Source organism: Lichenostomus cassidix, chromosome 4, assembly GCF_008360975.1.
Source record: "Lichenostomus cassidix isolate B80296 chromosome 4, HeHo_3.0, whole genome shotgun sequence".
NCBI classification, from domain to species: domain Eukaryota; kingdom Metazoa; phylum Chordata; class Aves; order Passeriformes; family Meliphagidae; genus Lichenostomus; species Lichenostomus cassidix.
Window position 1 is genome coordinate 64,820,341 of NC_139484.1, and position 27,899 is coordinate 64,848,239.

Here is a 27,899-nt window from a genome sequence, read left to right on the forward strand (position 1 = left end):
TGGAGAACCCATGAAATTTAGAAAAAATAAGTGAATAAACTGATATATAACTTGGCTGGACTCTGGAGTGTGGCTCAGATTTCTATCCAATAATGTATTCTTTTCTATTTATGATTTAATATTCATCAGTCTAAAGATTTTTAGATACAGAAAATCTGCAAAAAGATACCAACTGACATGCATTCAGAAGCTGAAATGCTACTAGATGCTAACACTAACTTAATATTTTGTCTCTAGAGAGGGAGCTTCAGAAACTAACCCATTCTTTACAGATCTCTTAGAGAAAAACCTTTTTTTGTCAAGGTTTTTCCAATTGTACAAAATATGTCAGAAAATATTTACAAATAGTAATAACATGCAATTCGTTCGAACAGAACAAAACATTTGCTATGCCCATTGATGTATCAGTTGCACAGATTTTAAAGGATTAAGACCCAGAGAAAACCAGACAACCAAGAAGAGATAAAAGGTTTGTTGTTTATTTTGCTTTTCTCATAACCCATTCTAATACCAGTGAGTAGAATCAACTATAATAAAGTCAATTGATTAATTGTTTGCCCTGAAGATTTTATTTATCAATAGTGGACTATGAGAGATGAATTAGTATCTGGAATGAGAAAGCATCTGTGAAGCCTGTAATTTTATATCTTCTCTTTGATGCTAAAGAAATTAAGGACAACATTCAAAAATCCAATATGAGTTCAGCAGGAACTGACCAAACAAGAGGAATTCAATTTGTCAGCACAAATACAGATGTCTACATTTGAGCTGGCCACCCCAGATCTACTTTGTTCTCAATGGGGAGAATTCAGCACTTTTGATGCACAATTGATCTTATTACTCAGGGCATATCAACAGTCAGCCAAATGAATCTCTCCAAGTATGTGACAGATGTCCAAGGTTAGATGAGATTAAACACACCCTTCGTGTTTCTGTGATTCATAAGTCATATAATAGATTCAAGGGAAAGTTTCTTACAAGCATTAGCTTTCCTGAAGCTTAAGAGTCAGCAGAATCATTATGTAATGATTTTGTAGACACACCATGACAATTCTGTCTGATAAAAATATTTGCCTGTAATATTTCGTTAAAGTTACCGTGTAGCAACTGCAAAAGGTTGACAGCTGCCAAGAGCCGTGAGATTGCTGAATAGAATGGTATTTCTGGAGCTGTGCCCAGAGTTGAGACAAAATTTGACTCATCTTCATGCATACATTTTCAATAAGACACCAAACTAAAATAAGGATTTAACTCCATCATGAGGTTCTAGCAATATCATGTTAGAGATAAGAATTTATTCCAGTATCAAGAGAGGCTTCTAAGAAACTCTAAAAGAAAGGTGATTTTTCCATAGATATATTTGATGGAATGTTTGTGGTCTTGAATTTTGTTCTCCCAGGATGCACATGCCTCAAGCACTGGTTCAGTTGTTGGTAGCAGGATAATTATAATATGAGCTCCATTTTGTTTCTGTGTACAACTTCAGAGCATACTAACAAATGTGCCCAATCCCTGGAAGTGTTCAAGGCCAGGCTGGATGGGGCTTCAAGCAACCTGGATTAGAGGAAGGTGTCCATGCCTATGGCAGTGGGACTGGAACTATTTGGCTTTGAGGTCCCTTCCAACTCAAACCATTCTAGGATGCTAAGAGTCTGTGAACTACGGAAGTGTGTAGGAAATATCACGTTTGGGAAGACTATGCCTGAAAAAATTTAGAAACTGTAGGATAAGAATTGAGTTCAATCATATCTATTTTTGTTTCCATTTTCAGCTAGCAATCCTCCAACTAAAAATGGAGATATACAGATAAAAGAGAGAGGGGGACAAATAGAAAATAAAAAAATTGAATAATATTTACATGACCTTCAGTCTGTTCAAACAGCTTTATGCTACAGAATTTTATTCAATCTTTTTCTGACCTATCTGTAAAAACTGCAAATTCCTTGACATCTATCCTGTCACTTATTGAATGTTTGTGCATTTTTGAGCACAAGGGGAGTCCCAGTCTCAAGAGAGATTTTTAGGCATCACCATGATACAAACAATAATACAAAATACGTTCAAAGATAAGTAACTAATATTCCATCTTTTCTGATATTAATCTTTTAATCTGCGTACTGAAGAGATCACTAAATAATTATATAGATATGCAGATAAAAAAATCTACCTTTTTTTAAATTATTGGAGTACCACTTTTCCCAAGTCATCTATCAGAGTATGGAAGCACTAAACCGTATCAGTCCAAAAGGAATCCCATAAGCTCCAGTCTCCATTTCTTGAATATATGTAATTTGATTCCAACACTTCTACTGGATAACTAAGTAAATTTCAAAAATCCTTGTACTTTTACTAAGAAAAGGTGTTCTGCAGTTTTTCAGATGGATAACCTATCTAACAGTTCCTCTGGATTTTTAAAAAAAATTGGTTAAAAACAATACAAGGAGAAAGTTATCAGCAACCACTGTTCACAATACATCATTGCATCAGCTTTAGCCACAAGGCTCACACTGGCCAGTTGGACTGCAACATTTTGGTATGTGGTAATTAACCACAGCAGAGAAGAAAATGCTCAAAAAGACAGAAAGGAATTCATGGTGTTAAAATAGTATGAACAATAGATACTGTAACAAAATACTGTCTTTTGTTATCATTATGCAGTAATGCAATAGGTTATTCTTATGATTTTGTCTAATTACTATTAAAATATGCAACATTTAATCTTACCACTGAGAAGCCAGTGTAGAAAAGATATCAGTGATTTCAGGTTCTTGGAACAGTTTCAGAAGTTCTGGTTCAGATGATAAGTCAGCAAGGATCCTTAACTCGATATGGGAAAAGTCTAGAAAACAGTGTTAAAATGCATCTATTGTTCTAAAATAAAAAGATACCTGCATTTTAACTGAACAATCACAAATTAAAATATAAGCCTGAAGTATTCAATCATTTCTTCATGCTGAAAAAACTACAGACACATGTAAGAAGCTCATCCTGAAAATGTTATATTCCAGCTATGGATCACAATGTGTCTCACTCCTTCATTATTTCCATGTGTCAATTAATCCTATTAACTCTGTTTCTACTGACAAGGTTTAAACATCATCCACTTCCAAAGCATAATAAGGAATACACATCATATAACAATATTAATTGTTACTAAGGGATTTGACAGCCTTGTAAAATATGTCATCTAAAGGAGAGGGGGAAAAAGAGATGACAGAACTGTGAAAATTAATATGTATGAGAATAATAATACACACTCTTACCTGCTGCTAAAAATGTACATCCTTTTTTTGAAACAAACAATGTTCTTGGGGAAATAGTTACTACGTCCTCTTCTTTTCCTAGAGAGAAGATAGACATTTAAATCCCAAACACCAGTCCAAAAATACTAAGTTGCAAACCATAGGAGCTTTTATACCAAACACATAACTAACACCACAGAAACAGCAAATTAAGCATCCTAGCAGAGCACCAACTGCCAGCATTACAATTATTTCACTACATCAGTTATACAAATCTACCACCACCATCCTTGCAGTACTGCTTAATTCCTTTCTCAAATCCAAGCCCTTCCCTAAACACAAGCTATCAAATATATACAATATCTAACATTATTCACAAATCACTTGATAAAGGACGCATTCTTGAAGAAGGGTTTATAAAAATAAATAAAAATATGTATTTTTGCACCTTTGAACATACTGCAGCAATGTGTTAATAACCAAATTCTGAGTTACAGGTGGTGGGGGAATATAATATTGAGAACATACAGCTGTCATAGGCATCCAAATTGCAATGCCAGAAATCCCCAATAATAAAATGAAACAATAACACTAGAAACTGAGTGCATCCAGGGAATATCACTTGACATAGTGTAGAGAGGGATGGTGGTTTGAAATGCAACAGAATCAATCTGGTCAGCATAAAAGTGAAGAAAATAGAAAAAAATAATTGTGCCTGGATAGAGGAAAAATTTAGAAACACATTTTTGAGAAGCACATATTATAAGAGCATTAACAAAATTTCCAGAAAGTTTCATGTGCCACAGTTATGCCCAGCATCTCAGGTTTATGTTGCCCCTGCTGACACAGGTTTTTATAGCAGCTTTTAAAAAATACTTGTAAAAATGAATAATGTAGATAAAATAAAACTACCGTCAAAATTTGACATTATGTTGCATAGCCTCCTGTTTAATGACCTGTATCATTTTCAACACAGGGAGTGAATAGCTGTGAAAAAGCAAAGTTTGCCCTTAGCACAGACCAAGTGCCACAACAGCAGCACTGCCCAGCTGTGGCTGCAGGCATTCAAGGAGAATGTATGTTCCAAAATCTCTCTCTTATATTTGAGTCTGCTACTGTGGGTTTCTCTCTTTATCACTTGGCTCACGCTTTTCTAGACTTTACTTTGATTCTCTCTGAACCATCTGCTTTAAATCCACTTCTGTTAGCAAAAACAACACATCTGACTAACTAGTGGTGTTTAGTTGTGATTAAAATGACCCAGCTTAAACATTGACTCAGGCAGAGCCTTATGAGCTGAATAAACACAAAATCATCCCCAGGATACCTAAGGTATTTGAGATGCATAATTTCATCTGTAAAAAGTGAGGGAAATGAAAAAATCTAAAAGCTTTTATCTATTTAGATCAGTGCTGGAACACCATTTTTTTTTCAATAACAACTAGCAAAAGTAATCAGTTTAAATGCCAATGTATAACAAATCATCAATCATCTCTTATTTAATACTGGAGCTATCAGTCTGCTTCAAAATATAATACCACTCAGTAAAATAATTAGATCAAGCTGCCTTTTCATCATAATAAAAACACAGTTTACCTTTTATGTACTGTTTCTTTGTAATTCTAACTGGATGTTTAGAAATACCTTGAATGTTCTACAAACAGGAAGAATAAAAATGCTTAGTAAGTGCAAGTTTATGAAAACATTTTATGAACAGTTTATGACCAGCATAAGAGCATTAGTGATACTAGTGCCAGCAAGTTTTCCCCATGTAATAAGTAAGATTAACCACTTTGCCTTTCAAAGGAATATTCACACTTTGCATCTGCAGTCACTTTTAAATATTTGCTCTTTTTTAAATATTTGCTCACTGGCTGCCCTTCCAAAGCCTAACCACTGGATGCACCACAGATTATTAGTAATCCAATAAAAATAATTTTCTTCTCATTTTAACCTGCGTCTTTTAGATATAGTGCAGTACTTCTGAGAAAAAATTGCACGTGAATCATGCCCGAAGGCAAAAGGAACTGAATATTCTTCAGCCTCCAGAATTTTTTCTAATATCTATTTCTACTTTTTTGAAATGCATGATAAAATAAATAAGGAACTCTTTATTGTCTACAGCACATCAGTCCAGGTTAAAAACTAGAGCTAATTTTAACAACCAACATGCAGCACTAGGAACAGCAGAAGATTTTTCTTTCAAGATCTGGGTTCATACACCTCCAGTAAAGCACAAAAGATGCGCATGACAACTCCTTTATGTTATTTTGTATCATTATGCCTCTTTATATAGAAAGGTAGCACACGACAAGTGAATGTGTATCAAGCTCTGATTTTGTCATTCCATGTAATTAATTTGCAAGTGGTTCAGGAATTAGATGAACATACTAATATTATGTAATACTGGGAATTCAGGGGGTGGGAATAGTGCTATATAATTTCCAAATCAGAATGATCATTTGCTGTGCAATTTTGAACTCAAAAATTGTTATTTTAAACTTAAGAGGGATGTAATCAGACAGCAGAAGCTATTGAAATTTAAAGCAGAAGTAAAAGAACAAAACCCCCAAACTACAACAGTATCACTTCAAGCCTTGGCACCACCCTTAAAGATTCACAATTAAATGTATTAAAGTTGAACATCTGCCACAGCACCATACAGAGAGAGATAGGAAACCACCACATAATACACAGAATATTTTCACAGCATAGGTAAAAACTAGGAACACTGCTCTCAGTCCATTAGTACCCAAAAGACACAATTGCCAACTTGAGTATTTTATTCTTTTGCTTCTAGAAACATTTAAAAATACAGTTGTGGCAATGCTTCCAGTAGAGCATATTTTAAAATCATTTTTTGAAGCAAGCGTTTTCTAATCTGTGCACAAAACTAAAACTCCTATTGGCAACTATTGATTTCCACCAACAACAAGTTTGGGAGAACTAGAGTTTCTTCATTTGAGTAATATGCAGGTTAAGGGCCACGGAATCTAGCAGATCCTCAAAAATTCAGAAAATTTATTATGTACCTGGACATGAATGAATGTGGGAGCCTAATTTTACACACATTAAAAAACCAATTTAATTCTGATTTATAAAACCATTCTAACAGTAGAGGATGTAGATGGACTTTTCATTCGGCTCTACACTGGTATTGTGACATGTACTTAATCAGGTAATTTCCACCACACGTTAGAATTGTTTATAGTTACTCTCACTGATATTTTTCCTTGTCTCATTCACTTCAAAATCCTGAACAATAAAAAAAAGGTATTTAAGACTCTGTCTACAATGTAAAAATAAATCATTATATTGCTATCTTGTTTTCATTGAGATTATTTGTACAAAGTCTGCTTTCAGTGCAAATTTAAAAGTGTTCCTAATAATTCTGGAAAACACTAGTAAGTAATTGCAAGCACAAAACGTCTTTTCATTTGTAAATCAGTTAACTCATAATTTGGAAAAATCTTCAGAAAAGAGGTAAGAAACATGAAAGCTATAATGTTCATCTTTAAGATATTAGAGTAGTTTAACACATTCCTCTTACCTAATTTTAGATTAATTAATTTTAGGCAGGTCATTGGTCTAAACTAGCTGTGTAGAATCCCTCTGTAGCCAGCAAAGACAGGAATCTCCAGTGGGTAGTTCAACCTATCTGTGTAAGACACATACTGACAAGCTGTCCTAAGGTGCCCCTGGAGGTGACACATTCTAAGATTTAGATCATCAAATCTGATTAGATAAATTTACTCTAGATATTTAAAGGAATAGAGAAATAAGGAGACAATCTCACAAGAGTCTTCCAAATAGCAAGCTTTCCTCTGCTTGAGTCAAGTGACTGTTTTATTGTATCAGACGTGGAAAATTAATGTGGCTTGGACAAATGATCATCACCACCTTGGACTACATAATTCAGCCTATATTTTTGTTTTTATGTATATATTTCAAGTATTTCAGCAAAACTTTCACACATCCAATCTGAGATGTGACTGTTCTCCCTTATTGTTAAAAAAGGGTATCCACATCTTGTTAGAAGTTAGAGAACCAAAATTGCTCTCTCCAAAAAATCATTTTCCAACAAAGAAGGAATATTTGAAACAGCATAATGGAAAAGCTGTTTGTGGAAGTTAACTATTATAATACTTCTCTTCATTGTTTCTGAGTGAGGGGAGAAAAAGGTTAAGCTATTCTAGTAGATGATTAACAAGAAAACCCTAGCGTTATTTAAAAAAAATATTAACAAACACAACACCATAATCCAAAATTGATTTCCAGAGGCTCCAACTGATAGAAGGATAGATGAAGCTAAGGTCCCAGTTCCAATGTTTGAAAGGCTATAATGATCAGGGGAGATTTCTGAAGAAAGCAACTGTCACTCCTGTCTTCCACAAGGCCAAGAAGGAAGATGCAGAAAACTACAGGCCAATGAACCCCTCAATTCCCAGGAAGATGATGGCACAAATAATCCTAGAAAACATCTGCAAACATATTAAAGTCAAGTACATTATCTGGGGTAGTCAACACGGATTTAAAATGGGGAAATCATGTTTAACCAATGACAGCCGTATGCAATGCACTAACCAGCTCTGTGGATGCAGGGAGAGCAGCAGATGTTGTTTACCTTGACTCCAGCAAGGCTTTCAAAACACTCACTCATAAAAGCCTCAGAGAAGCTGATGAAGTATAAGTTAGATAAGTGGACAGGGAGGTGGACTGAAACCCAGCTGAAGTGCAGGCCCAAAGGGCTTTGGCAACTGGCACAAAGACCAGCTGGATGTCAGCTGCTACTGGAGCACCCTAGGGGCAAACACTGCCCAACACCTCCATCTATGACCTGGATAACAGGACTGTTGCAACCTCAGTAAGATGGCAGGCAATCCAAAACCCTGAGGAGTGCTTGACATGTCTGGTAAGTCATTCAGAGGGACCTCAGGCATCAGGAGAAATGAGCTATCAGGGTCCCACAGAGTTCAGTCTGGAAAGCAGCTTTGCAGAAAACAACCTGTGGATCGTGGTGAAGAACAAGTTGAATGTCAACCAGCAATGAGCCTCTGTACCCAGGAAGGTCATCAGCACCCTGGGCTGCATCAAGAAGAGCATCACCAGCAGGCAACTACTCAGAATCCTTGTCCTCTACTCAGAATGCCTGATGGGAGCATGTAAAGAAGACGAAGCCAGGTTTTTCTCACTGATGCCCAATGACAGGACAAGAGGTGACAATCAGAAACTATTACAGGAAATTCCATTTGACTGTAAGAGAAAATTTCCTACTGTGACAGTGTTTGAACACTGGAACAGGCTGCCCAGAGAAGTTTCAAAACCTTCATTCTTTGAATATCTTGGAGATATTCAAACCCTCACTAGACATGGTCCTGAGAAACCTGCTGTAGTGCTTTTCTCTGGACACACTCCAGTCCCTCAATGTCTTTCTTGTCATGAGGAGTCCAAAACTGAACAGTGTTCAAGGTGAGGCCTCATCAGTGCTGAGTACAGAGGGACAATCACTGCCCTAGCCCTGCTGGTCACACTATTGCTGATCCAGGCCTGGTGCAGGGCACACCTGGCTCGTGTTCAGCTGCTGTCAACCAGCACCTCCAGGTCCTTTTCCACTGAGCAGTTTTCCAGCCATACTGCCCTCAGCCTGTAGCACTGTGAAGCCCTTTCTTGTCCCCACTACGTATTAAATGATTAAAGATTAAGTTTGGCAATATAGTTAAAAAAACATAGAGTTATAGAAGTACTGCATCCGATCTGCACTGTCACTTTGGGTATGACAAACACAGACTGGTTGTCTTTTTCCTGGCATCCAATGCTGACACCTTTCTTTGGCAGTGGAACTGCCACAGTGGGACATAGAATTCCATCAATTCATCACCTCTTTTACAATTTCAGTTATTTGACACATCTTCCCAGCATCTAGATGGTTGTTGGATCACTGATTTTTAGTTAAACTCTTCAGAAGACATCACTGGAAAAGCAGGCATGGCAGAAAAAGATTAATCTCACTAGGAAGACTAGGCTGGAACCATACACATTGAGAAACAGACTGCTTATTTCTAGCACACAACTAAAACCTGTTTCCTTGATCCTGAAAATTCCGCTATTAAAAATTGTTCTACTTTTGTCTGTTGTTTCAGATGAAGAAATGGAGATTCTTGCCTATGCCGTTGCTTCTGTACACAGAGCTACTCAGAAGCAATGACAGACTTCACTTAGGCGAAGAGACTCAGAGCTGAAGGACTCTGGATGTCTCTCTTAAAGACTCAAAAACACAGCTTCAAGCCTTGAAAAACCAACACTCAAATCCAAATAGAAAGTCACTGTATCCAAGGAGAGTAGAATTATCAATGAAACAATACCTAATCAAAATCAGAGTTAGACAGTTTCCCTGTTTTATGAGTTTCTTCTCAATCAGATACACTCTGTTTTGACTCTGAGTCTTTCCAGTTTTGGTATCCAGAATCCTACATCTTCATTTGCCACTGATTTTTTATTCCTTCCTAAACTAAAACCAGTATATTATTTTGGTTTCTTTGTTCCTTCCAAGGACTACAGCATACAAACACATATTGGATAAGTTGCCTTTGAAGTCACTGTAGTTAGACTTCACCCAATCACAGAGACTGGTGGTATATTTTAATTATTTCTTACTCTACATCATGTAGGGTTGTTGATCATATTTCCTATGTTACAACTCCCCTTTTGGTTTTTTTATATGGATTCAACTAACCCATACGTCTCTCTTCCTCACCATTAACATTTTCAGTAGCATAAGCTGCTATTTAGAACAAGTAACCTCAGAACAGGCATCTATATGTGTATACAAAGGTATCAATACCTAAATGGCTTTTTTTTTTTTTAACTAGAAAATGCCTAATTAATCCCTAACTATCCAGATTGGCATTTCTTAATCTCTATGGAATATGTCTGTCCGAAGACCTATAAACTGCAGGGAGGGGAGAAAAGCAATGTAACAGGCAGTTACTGAAATAAATGAGAATCCACAGAAGTGGCTGATGACTATTCTGTGGGCATTTGATTCTGACTAATTCCCCCACTGTTCTAAGGCCAAACTTAAAAATAAGAATGGAGACAAAACTTACTACTAAGATAAGAGTATCCACTCATTAATGTATACAGGATGGATTTGTCATGAGGGAAGTTAAAATATAGCCAAGGAGTTAGACCAGGTAAAGTTATCATGTACACTTCCTTTGATGTGGTGACTAAACCACCTGCTGTTAGTGAGGCACAGTGCCAAACACTAGAGCAAAATAAAGGAATTAATTATTGTTTTACTGTGGCTACCAGTGCCAACAAATAGCAAAAACTAGTTGCATTTCTTGTAAGCAATAAATTTACTGGGACTGTGATCTTGTTAAATTTAATTACTCTAATAGCTGTTGCTTCAGGAAACCAATTATTTCCTCATACTTGGGAAACACACAGATTTGCTTTTCCATTTGAAAAAAGTTCAGAGCAGCAAAGTTCTAGTTTATCTAATGAAACGCATCACTCCCGAAAAAAAATGAAGCACCATAAGTCAAAAGTTTCTGGAGTTTCTCTCTTATTTACATCTCCAGAAAGTTTATTAAAATAATTAGGCCACAACTATTCTTTTTGAACAAGAACTCGGCTTTACACAATGAAATAAAAAGTAAGCTTTTAAATCCACAGCATCTGTTTGATGACTAGCACAGTAATACCTTTGGAACAGAAGTAAGACTTTGGTCTGTAAGACCAGACTTCATTACAATGATAATAGATAGGTAGTTGACAACTCCTTTGTGCTTTCTATTCTAAATTTCTAATTGTTTTTTCTCTTTTTATTCTTGTTATTCTTTATTCCCCCCCTCCTCCCCCATTTATTCGCTTCTTCAAAATTCTCTCACTCCTTTTCCTTCTTTTTCAGCTGTCTTTTCTTGCTCTACATGGGATCTAGTGATAAATTTTGCTCTCACACCTCATTTAGTCAGTTTGAGAAGAAATGTAATCACAGGTTCAGTGAGCTGCTTCCTTAAGCATCAACAGTCTACTTGCTCCCTTGTTAAAGAACAAAGCTAGTGGAGATCTAGCAAGGAAAACTGCGCTCTGGTCAGAAGAGCATTTTTGCAATGCAGAATGAGAAGACAAAGTCCTGAGGGCACCCACAACATCAAATTCACTCAATTTAGCTGGCTCTTCCAAAGTTGGAGGCAACTCACTCATGAGAAATTACACAGCAAGAATAATTTAAAAAAACCTTTTGGAAAATTGCCACATTTAATTATTGCCCACAGCAGCATTAATAATACTTGTAAAGGAATAAGCAGATATTTTCTGTGACTTCTATATGAAACACAATTTCAAGATAGTCTTAAGATTTAATTTTTAAAATATGGCATGCATTTCAATAAACAGAGAAAATAGGAAAATTAACAAGGTCACCATAGCAATGCCAGCCTGGTATGGATGTGTACATGAATTCCTAAGCAAATCTTGACTTGTCTGCAATTGCCACCTAGTGGCTTACAGAAAATTAAGGACATCTATTTTTCTTGTCAAAAACCACAGAATCATACAGATTTCTGGAGGATTCCTTCATTTTTGATACTAGTTTCCACTTTTCAGCAGAGAACAATCAATCAAAGGTAAGGCACTCCCCTCTGGCCCTACCCAGCAGCCAAGAATTATCAAGGTTTTAGATGTCAGACAAGTGGGAAACTTAGAAGAAATTCATCCCATTCCCACAAGTTTAATCAGCTTTGAAATATGTCAATACAAGGGAAGGAAAAAAGTGCAACCAAAATTGGAGACTTCTTGCCTCAGAGAGTAGGCCTTAAGAATACTGTGTTTGATTTCCTACAACTAATTCTCATTCTAACATAGTCCCTGAAATTTAGATCTGGCAATGATCTCAGGTAATACAGATATAGCAGCACATGAAAAATGATTTGATGAGTGATTTTTAAAATAAAAAAATCCCTTTTATTTTACTAATTGATCTAACATGTTCTGTGACAAACTATTTTGTCAAATCATGGGTTGAGCCCAGATTCTTGGCTACATACTGACAGATTACTAACCTTTGCACAGCAAGCAAGGGAGTTTGTATAGACACAAGAGACTACATTTGTTTCCCATATATAAACTGACTAAATTTTATTATTTCATTTTCCTGAAAGAAAATGATCCACAGAATATTAGCTCTGTTACACTCTTATTCATTCATATGGGAAGCTCAAACTCTGGGATGGACTACAAGAAGATACAACTTGGTTTTGGAAAAAAAAAGAAGCAATGCTAAGGCACAGAGATAACAACCCTTTGAGTGGCAGCTGGAGCTAGTAAATATTGTACAGTTGTAGATTAGCTGCATATTATAGCATTAAAGTAAACAGTGTCAAGGGAATATTGTCCAAAGGTACAAATACTAGACCTCTAACCACACAAAAAATCACAAGATTTCCAGGCTGGAGGAATTCACTGTTAAAAAAAGATGTAACAATTGTTTTAAGAAAAGGGTAAAATTCAGCATCTCAAACAAACAAGATTGTTCTCAATCTCAAACAAGATTGTTCCACATACTGAGGAATTTACTGGGCATATGTTAGCAGGGAATTTCTCTTAAAAGGCTGTGAACAGGAGGCTGATTGAAGGAGTTAAAGGAAACCTAAGTAAGTAATATCTCTTTCTTTGCCCTCAGTGAGGAAAGGACAGTTCCTGATTTGATAGAATCAGGAACTGATTAGGTTCCTGATAGAATCAGGTACTGATTAGGTTCTCAGCTCCAAGTTCCTAAGAGTCAGAGCCAGCAGATGATCATGCTGGAACAGAACTATGAACAGCAAGGCCACGTGGGAGACAGCAAGATGTGTCTTATTCTGTCCATCTTCGGCAACCCTTACACAAACCACTATTTTTTTTCCAGTGTTGTTCCCAACTTGAGAGAGTACATCCATTTCCAAAACTCTACACTAAAAGTCCTGAGGCTTTATGAAAGGTTGCTGAGGAAATCAAGAATTGGCAAATTTTCCAATTATTGAAATAAATAAAAATTTTCAGCAGAGAAAGATGAATAAAATATGAATGTAGAGCAACTGTGATAATTTTCCTGAAATTCTTTGGAATGCCAATGACAAAGCTTTGGAAAATCATTACTGTGTGAAAGCTTGACCATCCAAGACAAAAAGTCTCTTTTAATCTACCTAACTTTTGATCTTCTCCTATAAACCATTTTCTTTTTATCATTCTTCATTTCTGTCCCCTTAATTTTTTGTCTTGTCAGACCTCTCAGATCTTTTAATTTTTTCTAAGATACAAATCGGAAGAAGACTGTACAGTAGAAGAACACTACACAGACAAATCAACTATTTAAATACTTTTGCTTTGTTAAAATATAATGAAATCTATGCTGAGATCAGAGTTAAGACTGTATTTTGTCCTTGCAAAAAGGAATTCAGGCATTAGAGAAATATAGTAATACTTCTCATTTTTAAGAGCTTGTAAGACAAGACATAATTTGTGTGTCTCAGACTTTTATTTTATTTTCATTTTCCTGCCAGAACATAAGTCTACAAGTTTTGAGTAGTTCCTGATATGTATATCTAAAACTCCCTCTAATGGAGTACTTCCTATGAAAACAAAAAAAATCTTCAGGCAGAAGATTTTCAGATTAAAATCTTAATCAACTCACAAGAGGTTCCAACAGAAAACTTAATAACAAATAGGCACACAGATATTTCAGCTAATAGAAGGATCACATATGTATTTGTGCACATTGCTGAAGATTAAATCTGAGCAACTGTTTTATGGATGAGGCCAGTGAAAATTACCTCAGCAGGACATGAAACTCCTCAGAGCTTACAGAGGTGCAATGACCTCTGTAAATGACCAGTGGAGTCAGCAGGGGATGCTGCATATGCCAACCTCAGGCATAAGAAAAATGCCCAGCCAGGAGTTGAAGTGTGAATGGATGAACAGTAGCAGAACAAAGATTGCACTAGACTAAGAGTGAATGGCACTAAAGTGTTTCTTGTAACCTAAACACCATGCTAACATTGCTCTTAAACTATTCTCAAATTACATGGAATCAGACTTCATAACATTCCACGAAGCACAACAAAGTGTGCAGATTAACTTCTGTACAAGAATACTTCAAGTCACAGATATTACTATAATTACTATACTTTAAAACACCTTTGAATTTGTAAGGTAATGAAAGCTACATTAATCAAAACAAGTTTTTTTAATAAGGACGATGCTAATTTTGATTCTTATTAGCTCTGTGCTCCAATAACATTCACATTATAGAGAAAAATAACCTGGCAGTAGAACTAGTTGTATTCCAAGATTTCTAAAACATGATCATAGTTTTGGCTTTCACCTGCAGCATTCCCAAAACATTGCTGGCAAAGGCCATTCAAAGGATAAAATGAATCAGCATGTAATCAACTACCTTAACAATGCCCACTCAAGAGCAGTAAATGCTTAAGTGCTGACAATTTAATTTATACATATTGGATTGCAACACCCTCTTCTAATTTTAAAGAAACAAGTGGAAATATGCAGTGCTGTCATCTCTCTAGCAGAGAAAAATTTTAGAAGAACTTTTTTTCTTCCATTTCTACAAACCTAAGCTTTTCTGAGAATTTATTTTGTCAGAAACCAAAGGAGAGTGAAGGAGGATTTCAGCCTCCATAGTCAATATTTCACAATGTGCTAAAAATACTTTGCCTGATATTTTTCCAGGTTGTATAGTATCTTTCATTTTTGAGTTGTCAGTTTTAATTGCTCTGTTTATTTCTGTGCTAATGTTTCGCTTGTAGAAGAAATAATGACAGACTATCTTACCCTGCATAAATAAAATGCAAGTATCTTTTATGCCATTGCTTCATAGAAGCAATGATTTATACTAGCTGCATATTACCTTCCTTTAAATAACACACAGCACAATTATACATATAAAGATAATCCCAAACACAAGAGAACTGGACAGGATTTAAGTGCTTGTTTCTACAGAACTACAGCCCAGATGATGCTACAAGCTTTACTGAGCCAAATTATGCTATAAAATATTGTCCACATATGGGATACACCACACTCCCCATGAGATAATGCATCCATAGAAATCAGGAGCATTACAGCAGAGAATGCCAAAGACGTGCATGTGTCATAGAAAAGGACACTGTGTACTCCAAATGCTGAGAGAACAAAGGTCTGCAAACCTTGTTTCTGCATTTGGGTAATAAATCAACACAATGATGTTGTGGAGCATCAGGTATGAGTGTCATGATATGACCAACAGTGACTTTCCATACTGTAGTTGTCACACTAATACCGAAGAACATTCTATTGCAATGTTAAGGTAGTGTAAAATTTCATCCTGAATATAATCAAAAGTCTTGCCTACATGCCCATTCCCTCATTTTTAAGTACAATTTTCCTGTCATAAAACATCAGCTGTGATGAGTGACAAGGAGGAAATAGAGAACTTCTGTCTCCAACACTGTAAATATAGTTTCTTAAAGCCTTCACTAAGATTTACTCTTAAAAAAACTAAGCAACAACAAAAGAGACTATAAAACCTTCAAAACTCTACTCACAAAATGAGATACTATTTTAGTGCTATTAGTGCAGTCAAAATTACCATATGACTCAAGAGTATTGGAATAAACATACTGAAAAGAAACATGGCACAAAAATATGTTCTGAATGCAAAAGATGCTCAGAGAACACCAACTAACCACAACAATCAGCTCGTGCACTCTGGCTTTCTCTAACAGCACATCAGCTCATTTGAGTGACAGGAGTTTGCACTGACTAGAAAATGTAACATTAAATTGCTTTAATTCAAAGGCCCAAGAAAACACAGACACATTCTCATATCTGTTAAGACAACCTACCATTGTTTTAAGCAAAGCTCACATTAGGGAATACTTATCTAAAAATGATTTTGTTAGCTTAGATGACATTATAGAAGACTTTTGACAAGATATTTTATATGAATCTGTAATGTGTCTGACATAGATCTCTATCTCCAATGCTTTCCAAAAAATATACTTTAAAAAAAAAAAATAGAGAACACACTCCAAGATCAATAAAAATGTAAGGCCCATATCATTTGCCTATTTTAAGTAAACATTATTTTCAGTTGGACAGTGTATGAAAACAAGATTACAAAAATCTTATTCCTAGCAGTGCAGTTTCAAAAGCAGCCAAGGCATTGGTTCATTTCTAGGGGGGGAAAAAATGCAATCACATCCCTGCTCCCACACTTGGTGTCTGGCTCCTCACATTGCATCAGCCTCTGCTAAACCTTTTAAAAGCTGTGAAAGAAAGGGGCAGGGATAAAACAAGACATTGCAGTACCTCATCACTATTGGAACACCTTACAGAACATCCTGTTTCTGCTGGAATCCAATTGTGACTACAGACTTCAAACTTTCAGAAAGAATATTCCTAGTATCACACATCAGCCTGGAGCCTTAATGAGGCCTTGGACAAAATGCCTGAAATTTGAGAGCTGTAACAATAGCTGTGGTAGCACAACTCTGTCAGACCACCCTGCTAGGAGCACACATTGGGGATGCCAATATATAAAACCTATTGGGATTCTGCTATGAAAGGGAGACAAACAGGCAGCATTCTCATCCACACTGACCAGAAATGATCCCAAAACTATGCCAAAACCACATTTCCATTTTATCTCAGAGAAAATTAGTTGATTCACTCCAAAAAAAAACCCAGCCCAGAGGGGAAATAACAGAGATACAGTATGGATAATCAGAAATACTGGTTTGCTAAGTTAATTGACAGAACAGACTCATTTTGGATGGCGATTGCTCATAGGGGGCTCTACTTCAAGGGAGTATCTCTCCCCTTAGAATGAAAACCAGATGGATAATTTATTATTTATATTCCAAACACTACTTGCAACACACATTTTCTAATAAACAAGCACACAATTCTCTATTGTGGATTCACTACCAGAAAATCTTATATCTGTTGAAGAGATTGAGATATATTGAATATATTTCAGTTTCTTTATGATCCTTCCTTAAGTATGTTAACATTCAGTATGCCCTAATTAGTTTCCCTTTCAAATTGCAATCCTGATTTCCAAACTATAGGCTAACATGTTTCTTTGAATGATAGGTTAAAATATTTTATTTCTTTGCCTTTTTGGACAAGCTGTAAAAGCATTTTTCCTGAGGAAAAGCAGGAATGCTTTTTTTTCCCCCACCGCTCCAAGAAGGTAAAAATTTTTATTTATCTTCAGCATAACTTTTCGTTACTAAAAGGCAGGAAATTCTCCCTGAAGCCCACCACTTTATGCTTTTCAGTTTAATGATACAAACATCTTCTGAAGTAGAGAAGCACAAACTCATTAGCAGCATTTCAGTTTTCTCTACTGCAAAAGCCTGGAGGAAAGAAACCTTAATACAGAATATCTGATCCTCTCATTGAAGTTTACATCTTAAACCAAATTATAACATTCAATTTTATGCAATCTTTATATCTCAAGTTAGGATTTCTCTCTTTTCATTCTGAAAGGGGCTTGATCTTAATTTGGTTTATGTTTTTCCACTTGTGTCTTGACTTATTTGTGCTGTAAAACATGAGAGGCTGAAAAGAGGTATCTCCAGGTGGGTTTGAGAACATAAACAAGCTTTTATGAAGGTCATAAATATCTTTAATAGGAAAGTTATCTATGAGCAATATAATAAAAGAGCATCCTAATGTACACAAGACTAATAGATTTATGCAAAAATTATTTGAAAGTAACATATTCAAATAATATACCTAATTAAATCCCCCTAATAGTCATAAACAATCCATCATAGAGCGAAAAAAATAACTAGCCCATGGGTACATTACAAAATAATTTGACTGAAGAATTGTATAGTTTATATTTAGTTTTAGGTTTCAGTTATTCAGGTTCTCCAAGAGTAGCAAATAGACACCTACAATGCAATAACAGGAGACTGCAAGATCAATTGTGTCCATATTTAGTGATGTACTACATTAGCACTTCGTTATTTGTGAAAAACATGTGATTTATACAGCACACATATTGTAGAAGAAGAAATAAACTCACAAGAAATTAAGTGCACAGATTAACTAAAATAGATGAACACATGGAGAGCCACTGAAGTTCTGATAAGAAACCTCCTCTACGTTGCTACAACACCAAAGTCATAAAAATTCATGTGAATAAACTTACCTATTGAGAAAAACCCACATAAAGCCAAAAATATACATCATCCATATATCAAGTGTGGAACCGTCTGAAAGAAGATGACAGTAGAGTTTATCTGAAATTCTGCTCTGTATCTAATGTCTAGTCATTTCTCCTCAAACCTATACATAAATCCCTCCTGGACTCCATTAAATGCCTTGAAGGACAGAGGACAGATAGATCCATTACCTTTACAAAACAAAAGAAAGATAAAGAAACCTTTGTTTGGAATCCCATCTCTCAGAAGCACTGCAGAATATGGGATGATTTTCCATTTGAATTCTCACAGTATCTGATTCACACTTGCCTTTTGCTTTAATCACTTGTTAAAGCATTTTAAAACAGTTAAAAATAAACTACCTCAGCAAAAATCCAGCTAAAATTTGACATAGTATCATAGTAAATGCAAAAATATCTCCAATATTTATGATTTCTGGCAAGAATCCTCCCAATCCTTTAACACCTAGCAAAGTGACTGGGCACTGCAGTATATTTCCTATATCAATAAATGATTCAGAAACAGATGGTATAAGTTCTATAAACATTTCAAACAAAAAAAGCCATGCCAATGTTTTTCCTTAGAAGGAAAAGCCAGCCTTAGGCAACCCTGGATGCTAACTTTAGCAGCATTATTTTGAAGAAAAACAACTTTTAAGAAAAATAGATTCATGTCCTTTTTACTATGATGGGCCAAAGGTCCTCTTTGTGTTGTATGTGGTTGTTCAAGACAGCTGTCTGTTCAGCTCTGACTTGGAAATGCCTGTGCATCACATCAGAGAATTCAGCAAACTGTGACCTTCATGACCATCTTTTTCCTTCTCCCACCACTTTCTCCCATCTGGGTGCATGAGAAGCAAGAGCAGAAGCAACACTTCCCCATTCTGTTGTTAATTCAGAATCCTAAACACTGATTTTTACTCAGCAAAAAGCACAAGCACTTTCTATAAATTGTTTGATGACAAATCATATGGAAATACGTACCACGAGGGTAGGAAGATATAAATGAAACCTCAATTGTGAAGACAGGTGAGAAAAGAGCTAAGACAGAGGGGGAACACAGAGGCCTAGCCAGTCTGTACAGCCAAAAGTCAGTGGGCTTCCTAAACTCTGAGAGAAATGGGATCACTGAATACATTCGAATATATTCGAATATATCCATTAAAAAAAAAAAAAAAGAAAACCCAAACCTGTAGCAGTCCAATAAACCACATTTTAGGCACAAGCACATACATGGAGATCATTATGGCCAAAGACAAGAGAGGAAGCACCAAAAGCCCAAACAGCACAGACATATAAGCAAGACTTCCAGAGCACCAGCATTGCCTGCTTAACCCTTTCCTGCTATGATGCCTGAAGCCAAATTCCAGAAGAGCTTCATTTTTTTCTGTAACACCCACCTTCCAGGGCTCAGTGATCTGTTACAAGGAGAGGTTCACAAACACCAGGAATTCATGACAAGGAGGTATTCAGGGTACATGCATGGCTCACAATTGTACTTCTCCACTTCAGGCAATAATATTAATTCTGATCCACAGATAATACAAAGTATTCTTCAGAACAGATGTCCTACAGTAAAGTCCCCATTTAATAAGCTTTTTTTCCCCACCATTTAGATACAATACAGCGACTGCTAGACTTGCATGAAAATAAATATTTCCTGTGTTTAAAATATTACATATTTTATACAAGTAATATTAGTTTTTCATTGCAATTAAAATGCAAATCTTCCAATAAGCTCACTTACAGGATGTTTGGCTGAAAGTCTGCCAGTCGCAGTTCCTGTTTGATTCCAAGTAGAGGAAATAAATCCCTGTAATCAAGTAAAGCAAAAAACAAAAGAAAAAAAGTATGAAGACACACAGCTAAATTCCTTTTAATGAAAGTACCAGTAATAAAAATTCACTGCTATCAGAATAATAAAATCAAAAAGAAACACTTTTTAATTCTCCATTTATAAAAGCTCTTAAACTGTAAATACTGCAATAATTTCACATCTTTTTAGGATTTTACAAGCTACTTTATGTATTTCTACCTTCTTCATGCACGTTCGTAGTCCATCCACATAAGTTGATTTCATCTTATGAACCTAAAATACATAAAATTTAAGATAAATTCTTATGTATTAAAATAAGGGATTTTACAAATGAAAGATCTTAATTTCTAAATGCTCTTTTTTTGAAAACCTAAAGATTAAGTGAGGGAGCAGACTAACTAGGTTGGATTTTCAAGAGGCTTGTTACCCCAAAATCCCCCATAACTAGTTATCTCCTTCATTTTATGCAAAGCATTTCTTCCTAACTCAAAAAATAAATGTTTTGCCTTGAGTGTGCTTTATAGCACTAGACAAATTTAACAGTGAAGTTTTCCAATTATTTTTGCAACTAAGTTGTTTGCTAGCTGTAATCTAGCATAGTGCAAAACAACTATAAACACTAAAATTTAAAAACTCTTAAGAATACTGACTTCAAATTAGTATTTGAATTAACTTGCTCTAGAGCCAACTTATTTATTTAACTATGAATATGTTATCTGTCTTGCTAATTTTTCCTTCAATGCAACTACATTTTGTGAAAAATATCAACTCACCTGGCGGTATTCTAAAATTATCTTAGGCAAAGGATGGAGATCTTGTAATTTTTTTAGCTGCAAAATCAAGAATGTGAACAACTTGACTTATTTTCCTTTAAGTTATATTCTTAAACAAACCTTAAAAGAATAAATTTTGGAGGAAGACATTTTCTTGACAAGTTGAATGGACAAAATACTGGCTGGAAAATTATGTCCTACAAGCAATCTCACCCCAGGCCCAAGGAAGGCTCCATTAGGAAGGCTGGAGATTATTCCTTCCCATTTCATTTCCACACCTGTCCCATACAGGGACAAAAAGACACATAGACACAAAACCTTTTCCACAAGACCCTTGAAAACACTGAGGTGTGATGTGTGTGTGTTATTTATGGCCCTTTGTTTATTTTTTGTGCTATGCAGAGTCAATGCAAGAGAGACCATGATAGAAGAATGCAAAATAACACATATATACACACATATATATTTATACACACACAATCCAAGAGGAGAATTTCTCCTGTTCCTGCCTTAATAAAAGTTCCAGGAAAACTTCAAGAAAAGTTGATATTGCCAAACTCAAAAGCAATAAAATCAAGCATATTTCTGATTACTTTGATTGGAAGCTGCCAGAAAAAAATTCTGTTGAGAAAAATAATTAAATTTTTGAAATAGGGAATGGATATTTGTAAGTAAAACAAAAAAAAAAACCAACTGTAACTACAATAGTCCAGGGTGAAAAATAGATGCAACTGTACCAAAATGTATATTTAAAAGCATAAGGTTTTTTTCTTGCTTCCAGGGAGAAACAACACCTTAAGATTCATTGTCTACTATTTATCTACTGGAAGGTTTCAGCCTACCTTTCACTAAATAATCAAGTCTCAGCAGTTGTTGGAAAGAGAGTGCTGGACTAGATTAAAGCATTGCTTTCATTACAGCAACAAATCTTATTTTCCCACAAAAAGATTACATGAATTCTGTTCCACTGATCTCTCCCATTTCCCAAGGCTATCTGTCACTTTCCAAGATTATATACTTGATCTATGAAATCTCCTTCTCCTTGAGTAATGTGTGGGTTTTATGGTTCTACTGTTGAGGTTACTGGAGGTCATACATGGTAGCTCAGCAACTTGGCTGAAAAGTGGAATTTCCTCCTTGAGAAACAAATGTTAGGCTTCCACCTTCCCCAGAGATGTTCATGTTCAGCAATGAGTTGTGCACTTTACTCTGACTCCTATGTAAACTGGAGCAATACAATTGTGGCACCAAATTAGAAACAGGTGCAGCTGCACAGAGGCTTTTTCTCTTCTAAAAAGAAACTCCATTGCTATTACTATCTTAACAGAATTACTTTTAATGATCTGACAAGGGGATCAAGAGCAACCTCAGTCAGTTTGCAGATGACACCAAGCTGGATGGAAGAGTTGATCTGCTGGAGGGCAGGAAAGCTCCACAGAGGGATCTGGACAGGTTTTGGATCCATGGACCCAAGGGTCTGAGGTTCAGCAAGGCCAAGTGCTGAGTCCTGCCCTTGGTCACAACTACTCCTGCAGTGCTACAGGCTGGGAAAGAGCAGCTGGAAAGTAGCTGAGGGTGCTGATTGACAGTGACTGAACATGAGCCAGCTGTGCCCAGGTGGCCAAGAAGGCCAAAGGCACCTGGCCTGGATCAGCAGTAGTGTGGCCAGCAGGACCAGGGCAGTGACTGTCTCCCTGTACTCCACACTGAGTACTATGTTCTGCTTTGGACCCCTCATTTCAAAAAGGACATTGAGGTCCTGGAGTGTTTACAGAGAAGGACAATGGAGCTGATGAAAGGTCTGGAGCACAAGTGTGATGAGGAACAACTGAAGGAGGTGGGGGTGTTTAGCCTGGAGAAAAGGAGGCTCAGGGGACACCTTCAGTAGCTGGTTTGGTTTTCCCCATCATGGAGTGAAACTTTCTTTTCTGGCACAAGTAAGTGTAGCACAAATAGTACAAAAATAAATCAAGATCATCGAGAAAACTTTAGACAAATCACCATTTCACTGGAATATAACTTAGAGGTTTTACTAAATCATGGAGCTGGTTTTAAAACCCTTCCCCATCTCACCACGACTTCTGAGGTGGATACGAGTTGTTGTATTTCAGTTCTGTGAAGTTTCTCACACAGTGTATGCAGTTTTAACTTATCAAATAGTACCTACAGTAAGAAAAAGACAATAAATCTTTCAGTGTTTCAGCTGCTGAGATAGAAAGGAAAATTATTGGGTTCTTGAACTTAAACAGAAAACAGGTTTCAAGGTAAATAGAACACACTGCAGCAGAGAACTAAAGCTGAATTGAAAAGACTAGATCTTTATTTTTGAGCCACTGAAACAGTAATACATTTACTAAAAACAAATGCGTAATTTATGTAAACACATTCAAATACAGATTATTTAACATTGTCACATTTGTGAAAAACTGATATGTCCATTAAAATCAGAAAATTAGATAATTAATATGGAAGAAAATAATTCAGAAGTTGTAAGGCTACATATGCTTTACAGTTCTTCTGTATCAATAAATTTATAGAACTTACACCTTAAGTAATAATAGTAGTTCAAATACTACCTCTCGGAGTTGACAACTGCTGGTCAAAAGGAATCGTTCTCCAGCAACCTCATGAGCCTCCTGTTCTAGCTCTTTGAGCCTCAACTATAAAATTAGTACATCAAAATTATTACATTCACATTATTATTTTCTTCGGTATCTGCTACTTGCAAGGTTAATGAGAATATTGGACCTTTATTTAATAATGGAGCGCTTGATACTGTGTAATCATTTCTGGCTATCAACATTTGGTTGAGTAGATTGCTTGTATACTCCTTTATATTTCTTCATAATCTGGGAAGGGGATTTATTGTAGTAAGAAGTACCAACACTTGTGGTTAAAGAATTTAGGTTACTGAAGCCTATAGAGATCTGTGAGAAACAAAGTTATGCAAATTATTCTGATAAATTAGTAATCTGTCAAACCACTATGATTATCTAGTCAAATTTTGTTATAAAATAGGATTCTCCTACAGCTATTTTTATCAAAGAACAATCATTTTAAAAGTGTAGTGTATTGTTCACAAAGAGAAGGAGAGAAGTCTACCACTTCTCAGGAAGATGGTTACTGAAAGCTGCAGGTTCAGAAAGAGTCATTACCATTTTTACTCTACAACACATAACCCAAAAGAACCTGCACATTTTGCAATGCAATCTCAGTTCTGGGGCAAAGCTGAAAAAGCAAATGTCTCTTTTTCACTTGCCTAAATAAATAGGGAAGTATCCTAATATGTAAATATAATTAGATATATTTATAACAATATACTAAATCCCCCAAACTACTACATAGAATGTGACAAAAATTCCTTCTCTTTTTAATCAGTCATCCTCAGTAAAAGCAAAAGATGATGTTATACATTTTCTAAGAGAAAAAATTAATACAAAATTTACCCCAAGAATCTCTGAAGTTTTTTTCAGTTCTTGTTTGTTCACATATATTTTGTGTGTTTCCATCACTGTAAATACAATTTTAAGTTAAGAACATTTATAATTGACAATTTCAATCTCACATACTTCTTAGACCGTAAAATGGAAACTCAAACTCACACAGCTGTTATGAAGCTAAGATAACATTTCATATTCTGAGGAATTACATTCCATTTGAGCACAGTCAGCAGCTGTGTGAAAATAGTGAAGATTCGTATTTTGAACTGAACTTTCATACCTGCCAGAATTTTGATAAGTGGAAGCTCTAATGTGCAAAATAAATTCCACAAACCTTGAGCCTGTAAAGTAAGATATAAATACATTCTTCAGAACCAGCTAATTTGATCCTAAAACATATAGTAGTGTCATTAGGTGAATGTATTTTCCTCTGAGCAGTATTTCACTTTCTGAATATTCCCTTTTTACATGACAACAATGTTCATGGCATGAAATACTACTTGGTGTAAATTATGGTATCTAAATGCTGTATCACTTCTTTTTGTGGGGAATAGGAATTTTGCAATAGTAACCAATTTGTACAAGAACGCTAAGAAAGAAAGAGATATACACCTCTTTTTTCTAAACAGTTTATTTTTAAAGCAAGCTTCATTATAATAGGACACACAGTTATGCCTTTTCCTTTATTCACATGAAAAATTAAGCAACCATTCATAATTCATCATTTTGTTTTCATTAGGAAGAAAATAAGAGTTGATGGGGTTATGTATCCAAATTAGTTACAGAGAACAGAAAGTCTGTTTTTTCTCCAACTACTGAAGCAATCTGACTTGTCTGAAACTCTTGTAGTCTGGATCTCAGCGTTTCTGTGCCTTTGGTGTTTCCCTGCTGCCTCCCTTCACAGGTTGCTCACCATACTGCTGGAGCCTCTTGGATATCCAGATTAATACAGCTCCATCAACTCATGGTCTAAGCCCTACTTGCTACCAGCGACTTCAAGGAAAACCCCAGGAAACTATGATGCCCCTTCCACCAAAACCTGAGCATATCCCTAAATTCTGGCACTTTTTCGGGTGTATGATCACAGGCAGAAAACACACACTAACAGACTTTTTGAGATGCATTTTGACCTGCAATAAGGAGCAAAATAGAATAAAATAGTTCACTTGGAATGGATCTACAATGACCATCTAGTCCCACTGCCTCATCAATTCAGGGCTGACTAAAATTTAAAGAATGTGATTAAGGGCACTGTTCAGTTGCCTCAAACACTGACAGGCCTGGGCCATCAAACACCTCTCTGGGAAGTCTGTTCCATTGCCTGACCAGTGCTAGGTTAACACAATCTAGAACAAAAGATATGCTGAGAGTTTTCATAAGCAAGGAATACATAGAAAAAAATTAGCTATACTATGTTCTACCTCTGTTAACATTTTTTAGATAGTAACATATAGATTTAAAATACTATAAGAAAAGTGATGATATTCTGAACCTTTCCTGTTCTTAGACTCTTCATTTAGTTAACTGTTGCAGAGGAAAAGTTTCTTCTAAAGATTAACCTTGACACTCAGCATTTCCTTCTAGAAACAATGGCATATTTGATGGGCAATTTATTTTAAATGTTGACTGCCAAAGTAAACTACTAAAGGCTGAAGCATTCTATTATTCTAATTTGAATGAGAAATATATCATTAACTCTCTTTAATTCAAGATAATACTTACACAGTTACTTCTGAACAACTTCTTTTTATGTCTTACCTTTAAGCCATGAGTGAGGTCCCTCATTACATTATAAAGCTTCTCCAAGTTCACACCTAAGTTTTGATACTGATATAAATAAATAAAAAATAAATCAGTAACTTTATTGCTAGCATAAAAATAGAGTACTATCTTTTTTAAAAGTATTAAATGGTAAAAATGTGCTTTTCTGTATGCCTTCTGTTATATTAACATTTTAGAAATGTTCTCAGATCTCTGTCAAACACAAATCATTAACACAGCACTACAGATTATGAACATTCCAGATTCTCTCTATTCCTTTATTTACATTGAGTACCAAAAAATATAGTATCAATAAACTGCCTTTGACATTTAAGTCAGAGCTCTCTTACTACTTGTAAAATGAGGAAAAATTCCTTGCATTTTGCTTTCTCATATAAGTACTGCCACTAGTTTGTGCCAGAACTTTTCACTTCTTTGCCTTCTGTTCCAGTGGTGCTCCACACAGCACCAGGCCACCTCCTTCAAGTGGCTAGAATACCCTTTTGAAATGCCTACAAACACTGAGAACATGATTGTTAGCTCCAAGAACATGACAATTAAAAATAAACTTAATAAAGACTGAGAAACAGCAGGCCCTGGAAGGCAGGATGCAGAGGACTCTCTTTAAAGCTAAAATATGTAGATACACTAGCAGTGATCCTTGTTCTAAAACAGTGTTGTCCATACTGCATTGAAAAGTCATCAACCTGTCTCCAAGAAACCCTGTCCATACCAACTTGTTCTGGAACAAATGAGCTGTCTGTGAAATACAAACAGCTTGCCTGATCCCTTTCTGGAGGTGGAAGAGAGCCCAAGGACAGGCTTCAACTGACACCAAGATTCCTCATCAGTAAATGCAGGGATGACATGAACAGCATAATGTTTAGCACCTGTTCCAGCAAATGTTCCAGGGAATATGGACCATGACCACCTTGGCACAGCATCAAATATATACACAAGCAGCACATCTTCATGCTAGAGGTGTGTGGGTGAGTCGTGGGCTACAGAATAAACCAGCAGTCATTGCAAGTACTGTGGTGGGTGGACAAGACCAGCACAAGACAGAGGGAGCTTCACTGAAGCAGCGAGGCACAAGATGATGTATCACCACAGATCCCTCTGGCAGCAGAGACAACTGTTAGGAATCTACCAGTGAAAACAGAGGAAGAAGACTGAAGAAATAAACCTGGCAAAGAGCCAGGATTCACAGGAAGAACTGGGACTCACTGAGCAAAGAGAAAAGCCAAAAAGGAAGCATGAAGGTCCAGGTGACAAATTAAGAAATAAGGAACAGGGGGGAATAATCACAGGATGTTACAAGGAGGCATTAACTGGGACTTGAGTGAACAAGTCAACATAAAGATATGAGATGGTTGGGGCAAGGAAACAAACTAGACCTGAAGTAGGACAGGAAGGAAATTAAATTTCAATATTTAACTCAGAGCTGGGAATCAGGATGACAAAGTTGAAGAATAACTAAGAACAGGTGTGATATCTGAAGAACAAAAGACTGAGTCAAGCTAAGGAAAGAGACAACATTAAGGATGCTGACTCATAGCAGAGTCATCACATATAGAAATAACCATAGATAACTTCTGTCTGTTTGCTTGTCTATTCCCTACACTAATAACTTAATTAATGAAGTAG

General features: G+C 36.0%; 1 protein-coding gene across 5 annotated transcripts in view; it reads right to left on the bottom strand.

Moving 5' to 3' along the window:
* Positions 1–27,899, bottom strand: part of POLN (DNA polymerase nu) — an 87,189-nt gene that overhangs the window by 53,452 nt on the left and 5,838 nt on the right. For 3 of the 5 annotated variants that reach the window (XR_014851906.1, XM_085059637.1, XM_085059640.1), the window contains exons 5-15: positions 26,214–26,318; positions 24,772–24,832; positions 24,498–24,562; positions 23,628–23,711; positions 23,125–23,214; positions 21,052–21,108; positions 20,498–20,551; positions 20,210–20,275; positions 4,839–4,896; positions 3,264–3,341; positions 2,725–2,839 (exon numbers count right to left, since the gene is read on the bottom strand). Coding sequence is in view for 4 of the 5 variants with exons in the window: in XM_085059637.1 (XP_084915763.1) it covers positions 2,725–2,839; positions 3,264–3,341; positions 4,839–4,896; positions 20,210–20,275; positions 20,498–20,551; positions 21,052–21,108; positions 23,125–23,214; positions 23,628–23,711; positions 24,498–24,562; positions 24,772–24,832; positions 26,214–26,318 (833 nt within the window). In the remaining variant the exon portion in view is untranslated. The remainder of the gene's footprint in view (positions 1–2,724; positions 2,840–3,263; positions 3,342–4,838; positions 4,897–20,209; positions 20,276–20,497; positions 20,552–21,051; positions 21,109–23,124; positions 23,215–23,627; positions 23,712–24,497; positions 24,563–24,771; positions 24,833–26,213; positions 26,319–27,899) is intronic. The other 2 variants (XM_085059638.1, XM_085059639.1) reach the window with 2 other exon arrangements.